This window comes from Rhinopithecus bieti, unplaced genomic scaffold, assembly GCF_001698545.2.
Source record: "Rhinopithecus bieti isolate Rb0 unplaced genomic scaffold, ASM169854v2 scaffold_33379, whole genome shotgun sequence".
Lineage (NCBI taxonomy): Eukaryota > Metazoa > Chordata > Mammalia > Primates > Cercopithecidae > Rhinopithecus > Rhinopithecus bieti.
The window spans coordinates 151,789-162,378 of NW_016814101.1; the positions used below are offsets into that span (position 1 = coordinate 151,789).

A 10,590-nucleotide genomic window follows, 5' to 3' on the forward strand; every position below is an offset into this window, starting at 1 on the left:
AGTAACCAAAACAGCATGGTACTGGTACCAAAACAGAGATATAGACCAATGGAACAGAACAAAGCCCTCAGAAATAATACCACACATCTACAGCCATCTGATCTTTGACAAACCTGACAAAAATAAGAAATAGGGAAAGGATTCCCTATTTAATAAATAGTGCTGGGCAAACTGGCTAGCCATCTGTAGAAAGCTGAAACTGGATATCTTCCTTACACCTTAGACAAAAATTAATTCAAGATGGATTAAAGACTTCAATGTTAGACCTAAACCCATAAAAACCCTAGCAGAAAACCTAGGCAATACCATTCAGGACATAGGCATGGGCAAAGACTTCATGACTAAAACACCAAAAGCAATGGCAACAAAAGCCATAATAGACAAATGGGATCTAATTAAACTAAAGAGCTTCTGCACATCAAAACAAACTACCATCAGAGTGAACAGGCAACCTACAGGATGGGAGAAAATTTTTGCAATCTACCCATCTGACAAAGGGCTAATATCCAGAATCTACATAGAGCTTAAATTTACAAAGAAAACACAAACAACCCCATCAAGAAGTGGGTAAAGGATATGAACAGACACGTCACAAAAGAAGACATTTATACAGCCAACAGACACATGAAAACAACTGGTCATCAGAGAAATGCAAACCAAAACCACAATGAGATACCATCTCACACCAGTTAGAATGGTGATCATTAAAAGTGATCATTAAAAAGTCAGGAAACAACAGATACTAGAGAGGATATGGGAGAAATAGGAATGCTTTTACACTGTTGGTGGTAGTGTAAATTAGTTCAACCATTGTGGAAGACAATGTGGTGTTTCCTCAAGGATCTAGAACTAGAAATACCATTTGACCCAGTGATCCCATTATGGGTATATATACCAAAGGATTATAAATAATGCTACTATAAAGACACATGCACACGTATGTTATTGTGGCACTACTCACAACAGCAATGACTTGGAACCAACCCAAATGTCCATCAATGATAGACTGGATTAAGAAAATGTGGCACATATACACTATGGAATACTATGCAGCCATAAAAAAGGATGAGTTCATGTCCTTTGCTGGGATATGGTTGAAGATGGAAACTATCATTCTCAGCAAACTATCACAAGGACAGAAAACCAAACACCGCATATTCTCACTCATAGGTAGGAACTGAACAATAAGACTACTTGGATACAGGGCAGGGAACATCACACACAGGGCCTGTCAGGGGTAGGGGTTGGGGAAGGATAGCATTAGGAGAAATACCTAATGTAAATGACGAGTTGATGGGTGCAGCAATCCAACATGGCACATGTATACCTATGTAACAAATCCGCACGCTGTGCACGGGTACCCTAGAACTTAAAGTATAATAATTAAAAAAACAAAAAAACAAAAAAACAAAAAGATGTGACCTCGCAGCCACTGGCCTCACTAATCCTAATCGGGGTATTTTCTTTCCCGTATCACATCTTGAAAGGGAGGCCTTACTTTTGCTCCTACAGGACTACTGCTTTGCTGTATCTTCTCTAAGAAACACATCCATAATGAAGGTGTGTGCCGCCTCAGGTGAAGCGAGAAGAGAGAAGCAAGTTAGCCCAACCTCCTCCTTCCTGCTGGGGAACATTCCAACCACTGATTCCTGGAGGGAAAAGGAGAGAACAAGACAACATTCTGTTTCAAACTAGAGACAGAGATGAGAGTGTCCCCTCCTTCTAAAAAGAAGTGTGACATCTTCATAAAGGGGAAAGGCTGTCAGAGCCCCACGCTTGTACAAGGTCCAGTGCAGGAAGCTAGAATGTGGCCACTGAGAGCTCATCACTTCAGTCCATGGACAGACAATGCCAGGCAAAGTGCCCTTCTCCCAAACACCTCAGTAGAGTCTGGCTATCCAAGGAACGCCAAGTAATGTTTCTTAGAACTTTCTTTGGAATCCTGAAATGGTGGCCTGAGCCTTGGATTATAAAAGAGGATTCCCCTATTTCCCATCACCTCATGCCTCATGCTTGGCCTCCTCTGCAGGACTGGGCCAGATGATCAGATGGAAAGAGAAGGATTCACCTGAGGCGGCACACACCTTCATTATGGATATAGTTCTAAGAGAAAATACAGCAAAGCAGGAGTTCTGTAGGAACAAAAATAAAGCCTCCCTTTGAGAATTCAAAGATGTGATATGGGAAAGAAAATGGCCAGATTAGGATTAGTGAGGCCAATAGTTCAGAGGTCATTTCTCTTCACAGGTGTCAGTTTAGCCTTGATTATGCTGGGGCAACCCAGCTCGACCTTGTCCTTCCATGGACCTGCGGTGTCCACGTTTCCACCAGTTGTTTGTTTCTCTATTTACTTTTAGGACAAAAAAAGTCCCCAGCTTTTATTTTGTGGTAGACCTCTCAGAAACCCATCAGCATGCCTCTGAGCTTAGCTTATGCTGCTCCTCTGCATGGAATACCTTCTCTCTCCTCTCCACGGTGACTGCCTCCTCTTCCTTCAACGCCTAGTTGAACTGCACCCTCTGTGAAACCTCCTCTCCCTCTCCAGGAAAGGTGAGTCGCTTCCACAGCACCTGTTTCTGCTCTCATCCTCACACTCAGCACCCTGTAGGACCCCACGAGCCCCTGGGGGCCCAGCAGGCAGTCTGGAATGGAAGATGGGTTTGAGTGATTTATCATGCTGCCACTGGCCCTGAGGCTTTATCTGTAAAACAGCATCCTCCTCGCCTACCTCAGAGCCACTGTGAGGCTCAAACCCCCAGGGTTAAAGTGGGAGCGGTAACTTGTAAAAGAACCCCCAGGTGTCACCTCATTCATTGATTTCCTCATTCACAAGGCACCAAACGCCAGTCACTACCAGGCAGAAGCTGACAAAGACACAGTGCTGACCTTCAAGGAGCCCACCATCTAGGGTGGGAGACAGGAGCAAGCGAAGAGTCACAGAAGTGCGTTTCCACTCTGATGAGGGCAAGCCCAGAGCACCAATGCAGGCTGCTGGCTCAGGGAAGCCTGCCCCAACTAGGAGATCCCTAAGCTGACTTCAAAAGGCCCCAGAAGAGTGAATAAGACAGAGGGGATGGTGTCCTGAAAGACATTCCATGGCCAGGGGTGGGAAGGACAAAGCAATGGCACAGAGCCACAGAGCCAGCATGTTTTTATAACTGTGACAAGTTGTGTCACAGCAAGTGTGAAGCAAGATCGGGAGCAAAGTTGAGAACATGTGGGGCCTGTGTGCCAAGCTAGGGAGTTACAAGGGGGGAAAGATGGCGGAGCCCCCAGAAGTTGGAAGCAGGAGTGAGTGTTGCGGTTGGAAAGATCACCTTGGCTGCAGTGTGGGGAAGAGATTTTGGACAAGTCTAAGGCTCCAGGCATGGCGGGTAGGGGGAATGACAAGAGCAAATCAGAGACGAGAACTACATTTGACCCTTGAACAATGTGGGGGCTGGGGCACTGAGCCCCAAAGTCACAAATCCACATATAACTTTTGACTCACCTAAAACTTTACCAGTACAACTTACTGTTGGCTGGAAGCCTCACCAATAATGTAAACAGCTGATTAACAAATATTTTCTGCGTTACATGCATTACATACTGTGTTCCAGCAATAAATTAAGCTAGAGAAAAGAAAATGTTACTATGAAATCGTAAGGAAGAGAAAATGTATTTACTATTCATTGAGTGAAAGCGGGTCATCATGGTCTCCATCCTCATGGTCTTCATGCTGAGTAGGCTGAGAAGGAAGATGAGGAGGAGTTGATCTAGCAGCTCAGGGGTAGCAGAGATGAGAAAAAACCTGCCTGTAAGTGGACTCACAAGGTTCAAACCCATGTTGTTCAGGGGTCAACTGTAATACTGCCTGAAGACCTGCTCAACATCAGGCCACTTTACATATAAGTACCTCATCCCATTGAGATGCAAAAGTATCCCATCAGGTAGACAGTACTGGTCTCACTCGACAAATAAGAAACAGGCTCAGAGAGGTTAAGCGACTTGCCCAAGGTCACACAGCCTGCACATAGCCTGGGCAGAACTTGTGTTTGTCCCTTGTACTCTGTCAGGCTTCCGATCTGCAGGCTGACGGACTGGGAAGCAAAGTGTGGAGGGACATTAAGTTAGAAGGGTTAGCAGGGGCAAAACTGGGCAGAGGGATCACAGGCCAGGCTAAGGAGCTCTTTACCGTCCAGGCTCTGAAGGTTTAAGAGCAGGGAGATGCCGTGACCACAGCTGTTCACTATGAAGATTAACCTGGCAGAGCAGGGAGGACTAGCTAGGTGAGAGGTGGGAAAGAGGGGAACTACTCATCAGTTGTCTGACCAAGATTTACTGAGCACCTAATATGTGCCCCTCTCTGTTCCAGGTCCTGGAGTACCAGTAGTGAATACAACCAAGATGCCCGCCCTCAGACAGCCTGCCTTCTAGCGGAGGAACAACGAAGAACAAAATAAACAAGCAAAATATACAGTAGGTCAGAACGTGATAAGGACTATTGAAAAAAAAGTAGAGCAAGGTGAGTGGCCGGTTTGTACTGGGGGCTGCAGTACTTAAATAGGGTGCTTAAGAGGAGGCAGAGAGGACAACTGGGACAAAGATGAGAGGCAGGAGTGTGGCTGGCACATGAGGTTCAACCACAAAGCCAGTGTTCTGGGGCTGAGAGAAGAGTTGTGGAGTGATGGGAGGGGACACGTCGTGCCAAGCTTTGGAGACCATGGTGAGAACTCTGGCTCATACTACTTGGGGGGATGATGATGACCCAAAAATTAGGAGTCTGTTCACTGCTGAAGAGGGCAAAGGGCAGAAGCTCCATTTAAAAGGTTCTAATAAGCCTCGGGCCTTTCTCTGCCTGAGAAACTTACTTTCTGCCCTCTGCCTCCCTAGATTACTGCCCCAATGCCTGGAGGAAAATCAGGTGAAGGCTAAAAGCCACGTAGATAGCTAAAGAGGGCAAATTGGACCTCCAGCTCCACTTCTGCAGGTCTATCTCAGTTCACACAGCCCTTGCACACGCTCCCTTTTAATTCTCCAAGCATACCTCTCACTTCCAAAACTCCTGTGACTCTGCTGATGAGGGCGTCTCGGCCTGGAATGCTCCTCCTTATCTGCATTGTGTGGGCGTCAAAAAGAGTATATTTTCATGACCTCTCCCCGCCCCTCTTGCTTGCTCACATCCCCTTCACTCCTTTCAAAGTCCGTTCCCAAAGTCCCCAGTTCACCGTCCTGGTCTGCTTTTAGCCAGGTAAGACCTGAAGTGATCCTCTCTTGGAACCTGGTCTGGGGCCTACACATCTGGGTCAGTCTGGGGGTGCTCTCGAAGGGCCACCTTCAAAGAGCGAGCCTCGGCTGGATTCAGTTCCTAGGTCCCAGCCGTCCGACCTCTGCCACAACGCTCAGCAGACCCCTTCCCCTCTCCGGGTCTCAGTTGCCCCGTGAGTACAGTCCCTGCTCCAACACGCAAGGTCAATCGTCTTTGGCTGCTCTGATGCACTCGGTCCCTAACTTAGCCTTAGGTCAGCCCAGAAAGCACCCGACCCGGGCGGCCCCGCAGCTCCTCACCCTCCCGCCCTGCCCAGTCGCTGACACAGAGTGGCCTCCAAGGGCAAGGCCACGACTCTTACCCGTCCGCAGGTGCCCCACTGGCTGGCCTCACCTCGCAAGCAGGCTGCACCCACTGAACTCCAGTCCCGGAACACCACCTTTTACTCCCCTCCCGTGTGAGCCGAGAATCAGCCGAGCTTCTTCTACCAAGATGATTGGCCCAGCTCGGCGTCGGCTCAGCTAATTGGCGCTCACGGCGTGACCTTGCCCAATAAAGACAAGTCTCTGTCGCTAGCGTGCCCCTCCCCGCGCTGGGCCTGGGCTTTGCCAGGTTAGTCCCACCCTCTTCGGCCCTGTACCAGTAGGGAGCGGCGGCGGCGAGCGGACGGCCAATGGGGAGCGGGGCTGTGCGCGTGGGGCGGTGGGAACGGCGCCGAATCAGTGTACACGTCGGTTGCCTAACAACCGGCAGTGGACTCCTTTGGCTATGGTGAGTGCTGCCGCTCTGTCGCGCCCCACGCCCAGAGGGTGAGCCCTTCCCAGGCCTCAGCTCGGCCACGCCGCCTCTCCTGCGCCTTTCTCGGCTTTGACGCACCAGTCCTTCGTTTGAGCTCTTTCCCGGAAGAGTAGGGTACAGACGCTAACCAACCTACTGGGCCTGCGCTTCGCTGCTGCCTCCCCTTCACCCACAACAGGCCCACACCCGCCCGTCGGGCTCCCCTGGCCTTCCCTGATCACCTTGGTGAACCTCCCTGGGCAAAAAGGACTCGAATCCCTCACAGGCCCCTGACTTTCTCAGACCTTGGCCCCCTGGCCGCCTCATTCTGCCAAAATTTCCACACAGAGCTGGGAGAAGGTGTATTGTGTTCTATTAAAGTGTTTTTTACAATTTAAATATAGGGGCATTCAGGGGATGCTGTAGCTTCTTGGAGAAGGCACGAAGGTGTCAGATGGATTGAGTTTTATTACTCTATACTGACACAATATACATCTTAACAACTTGCTAATACTTGGCCAAATCTAGAAGTAATTGGGAAGTCAGAGTACTTACTGGGAAGCGGAGTACTGGGAGTGGGCATTGTAAGGCAGTTTCCAGAACCAGGATCCCCACCTTCAGGAAGAGCTGATTATCTCTACTTATTCACAGTCATTTTCTTGACTAGCTCTCTTTTGGGATGATTTTCAGTAAGAGGTATCCTTACTGAACAAGTGATCTCCCTGCTTCTAGAAACGACAGTAAAGAAAACGGAGGGATAGAAGTTCATGGAAAGATTCATTGTTCTTGCCAGTAAACCCTGTTATCTTTCTTGTTAAGCAAAGCTTTGGAATTGGTTGCTATAAAATTCTTTAAAAATACATATGGGTGTCTGTAACTATGTTATGTAAATATGGACTGTACGATATATTATTGTGCTTGTGTATTGCATAACATATGAAGGCCTCCAACTTTAAGAAGACAAACATGACATCAAGTTCCCAGAGAAAAAGAATGAGTCCTAAGCCTGAGCTTACTGAAGAGCAGAAGCAGGAGATCCGGGAAGCTTTTGATCTTTTCGATGCAGATGGAACTGGCACCATAGATGTTAAAGAACTTAAGGCAAGCTCTATGCATTCCTGCTGTACTGCCCTTCCTTTCCTCTGCCTCTTCCTTGTCATCTCCCTATCACCTCTCTACCCCTTTTGCCCTCTTCTCCCTGCAATAAGTAACAGGGGAGGTTGTACTGTGCTCTGTTTTCCTGTCTTTACTTAGAGTGTTATTAAATAAAATTGATTGCAAATATCAATTAGATCAATGTTATAGTGTTCCCCAATCATATTAACATGACCACATCAGATGCTGGCTTAATGCTCTCAACACTGTGATTTTTGCTCCTGCTAGTTCAGATGTGCTTATTGAGACAATCCTGTTTTCATTATAGGTGGCAATGAGGGCCCTGGGCTTTGAACCTAAGAAAGAAGAAATTAAGAAAATGATAAGTGAAATTGACAAGGAAGGGACAGGAAAAATGAACTTTGGTGACTTTTTAACTGTGATGACTCAGAAAATGGTGAGTAGCTAAGACAATTAGCATGGTATGGTACCCCAGTCATCTGCAGAGGCCCATGGCATCTGCCTGTTAAAACAGTCATGTGACCACAGAGCAGTCCAGGTAGCAGCTGCATCAGGAGGCCTGCCCTTCTATCATGTTACCTTGGGCTCCCAAAACAAGCCCTTATACTTCTTTCTCCAGACTTCCAAGCAGATACCTCTTCCCACAGAATTCCAAACCAGTTAGGAAATAGATATGGGATAGGGAGACATATAGGGATAGGGAGCAAACGTCACCTTGGATGGAGTGCCTGGCTTGCCTGGTGTTTCTCTGAGGCGAAAATGGGCTTCCTGACACTTGCTGCAAGGCTAGACTCGAGTTACATTGTTAAAAAGGAAAGGGTGACCTGACGGGGCAGTGGCAGGGCTACAGGACACGAGTAACCATGGTGTCCCCCTACTCATGGGTTTTATGTTCTATTTGGTAAGTCCGAGAAAGATACCAAGGAAGAAATCCTGAAAGCTTTCAAGCTCTTTGATGATGATGAAACTGGGAAGATTTCGTTCAAAAATCTGAAACGCGTGGCCAAGGAGTTGGGTGAGAACCTGACTGATGAGGAGCTGCAGGTTTGTAATGCATCACACTGGAACCTAAGATTCCCACCTTTGGGCCCTCTGTGACTTTTCTGTTACATTTTCCCTAGTGTGAGCACCTCTTTGAAGGAAAGCCAGTGTACTTTGTCCCTCTGTGGACAGCTTAATTCTCCTTTAATAGTCAGACAAACCTATGAACCCTGCTTCCAGAAAAATGCACATATGCACAGTTTTGCCTACTATTTTACATTCCAGGAATCCCTCTAGTCAAGGTAATCTTCAAGCTCCCTCCCAGGTGATAATGTTTGACAAAGTATGAGTTGATTTTCAAATAAGTTTTCAGGAACCAAGCTATTATCAGGAGTAGCATACTGGCATTGGGTGGACTACAATTATCTATTCACATAGTGTTATTAAAAGTCTATTGCTTGCCAGGCACAGTGGCTCATACATGTAATCCCAGTACTTTAGGAGTCTGAGGCAGGAGGATCGCTTGGGGCCAATAATTTGAGACTAGTGTGGGCAGCATAGAGACCCCGTCTCTAAAAAAAGTCTTATTACTTAGTCACCTTTTGGCATTAGTTTATAAATTAATCTAACCTGAATCTTTACTGTCATATAGGAAATGATTGATGAAGCTGATCGAGATGGAGATGGAGAGGTCAGTGAGCAAGAGTTCCTGCGCATCATGAAAAAGACCAGCCTCTATTAAGATCAGTGTCTTCTTTTTCTACTGCAAGCACATGTAACTAGATTTAGTGCCTGCCATTGTGTGAAATCTGGCTTTTGAGAATACAAACTTTTCCCCCACTGACCTCCCTTTATCACTTTAATAGTGACCTGGAGTCTATTTTAGCTGTTTGGAAGTGTTCTTTGATATTACAGTTCTTGGTAAAATGACCTGCGAATTACCCTAATTCTCAAAAGCAAAACAAGAGCACATTAGCGTGAAGAAAAGGATCTTAAAGCTTTGAGCACCTGCCATTTTGCCTTGCATTGTTTCCCTCTTATCATGCATTTCCACATATCCATACACACAGGACGACTTTAGACAAGCACATGTTACACTTGTGTCACCACAAGCAGTCATTCTTGAGTGGCTCCAGTTTTTATTTGACACTTGAGTTTAGTTTTCTCTTTAATAAAACCCAGTGAACTCTTGCACTGGCATTTGGATGTGTGTTAATGCTATTTGTTTTGTCTTAAAAATAAAACCTTTCTTGGTTTGAACTTGTGTTCTCTAAGGATGAGTTCTTTAGCTTTGCTTATGAGTTCCTCTTCTCAACTATTGTGTTGAAGGCAGCCTGTTAGATACAAAACTCCTTACCAGCCTATGGACAGAAATGAATAATCCTTTGCTACTTTCCTGGCGTGAATTGTTTTTTGCCTTGGGAACCTGCTGGTTTGTAAAACTAGCAGAAATTTTATATTAGCTAAGCCTAAATGATGCTCTAAAAATAGTTTTGGCAAAGTGTAAGACTGGAAAAGAGTCTTGTTAGTAATTTGTGCTTGAATAAAATGGGGAGAGCCAGGCTAATCCAACACTAGGATGGATTCAGCCAACCTCTCATGAATTTATTTGCTTATGGTGCCTCATCGACTCCTGGAGGTGGGTTGGGCTGAGTGACCCTGTCCAGCCATCTTCCTGGCCTTGCACGGGATTGCCTGTGAGAGAAATCCTGGTAGATGACATGAAAGTCTCTGCTCCAGGTTGAGAGTGGGGAGACAGAAGGGGTAAGGGAGAATAGAAAATGAACAATGATGGAATGCTCATTTGTTCACATGGAGACAGAGAAAACAGATTTTCAAACTTCTGGGGGTAGGCTAGTCCCCTGGGGATAGGGTTGTACTGATTTAGCTAATAAAAGAAAGCCTAGGTAAATTTGCATTTCAGATCAACAATGCATTTTTTTTTTTTAAGTATGAATATATCCCATTTGGATTTTTTGTTTATTCATTGTTGATCTTAAATGCAAATTTACCTGAGCATCCTGTATTGCCACTGGTAACCCTACCTGGGGAGCACGTTACAGAGGCCAGAAGCCTGGCCCTGGGTCTCATGCCTGGACCCTGACATCCTGTAGGACTTGGGGGCCCAGGAATATGAACTTTACCATATCCCACAGAGGAGTCTCATGCAGAGGGACTGCTCCTTAAGAAACACTTGGGGGAAGAGCCCAGACTAGCCCCATCACTGGGTTCTCACACACATACCCACTTGCGTGCCGGGCAATTTGGGCCAAGCTACTTCTCTAGGTACCTGGAATTTCATGTCTGTGTGATGGGGAGAAGAGTTGTGCCTACTCAGAATCACTGGAGGTGAAATACAAACTTACAGAAAGGACCTGGCTTGAAGGTGTTCAAGAATAAGAGGATTCAGAAGTGTTCAGTCTCACTCCCATTCCTTTGCTATAGTTATCACATAAGCTTTGTTGTTA

At 46.3% G+C, this 10,590-nt stretch overlaps 2 protein-coding genes across 9 annotated transcripts in view; one reads left to right on the top strand and one right to left on the bottom strand.

Moving 5' to 3' along the window:
* Positions 1-5,755, bottom strand: part of NSDHL (NAD(P) dependent 3-beta-hydroxysteroid dehydrogenase NSDHL) — a 36,742-nt gene extending 30,987 nt beyond the window's left edge. The window contains exons 1-2 of one of the 6 annotated variants that reach the window (XM_017849792.1): positions 5,610-5,755; positions 5,027-5,093 (exon numbers count right to left, since the gene is read on the bottom strand). The gene's annotated coding sequence lies outside the window, so the exon portion shown is untranslated. Of the gene's footprint in view, positions 1-1,498; positions 1,650-5,026; positions 5,094-5,609 lie in introns of all 6 variants that reach the window. The other 5 variants (XM_017849789.1, XM_017849787.1, XM_017849791.1 and 2 more) reach the window with 5 other exon arrangements.
* Positions 5,756-5,931: 176 nt separating this feature from the next.
* On the top strand, positions 5,932-9,386 carry CETN2 (centrin 2). Of its 3 annotated transcripts, none has more exons than XM_017849795.1 (5): positions 5,932-6,019; positions 6,968-7,126; positions 7,449-7,577; positions 8,048-8,185; positions 8,775-9,386. In XM_017849795.1, the coding sequence occupies exons 1-5, from the start codon at positions 6,017-6,019 to the stop codon at positions 8,862-8,864; spliced, it is 519 nt and encodes a 172-aa protein (XP_017705284.1). In that variant the 5' UTR covers positions 5,932-6,016; the 3' UTR covers positions 8,865-9,386. The 3 variants fall into 3 exon arrangements, with proteins under 3 accessions (XP_017705284.1, XP_017705282.1, XP_017705283.1); XM_017849793.1 differs by having other exon boundaries at positions 6,013-6,160; XM_017849794.1 differs by lacking the exon at positions 5,932-6,019 and adding an exon at positions 6,217-6,385.
* Positions 9,387-10,590: the final 1,204 nt, after the last annotated feature.

Excerpts from the sequence above, each read along its gene's own strand:
- CETN2 (XM_017849795.1), top strand. Across the intron at positions 7,127-7,448 it reads TAGATGTTAAAGAACTTAAG|GTGGCAATGAGGGCCCTGGG; the intron begins GCAAGCTCTATG and ends TTTTCATTATAG. Across the intron at positions 7,578-8,047 it reads CTGTGATGACTCAGAAAATG|TCCGAGAAAGATACCAAGGA; the intron begins GTGAGTAGCTAA and ends CTATTTGGTAAG.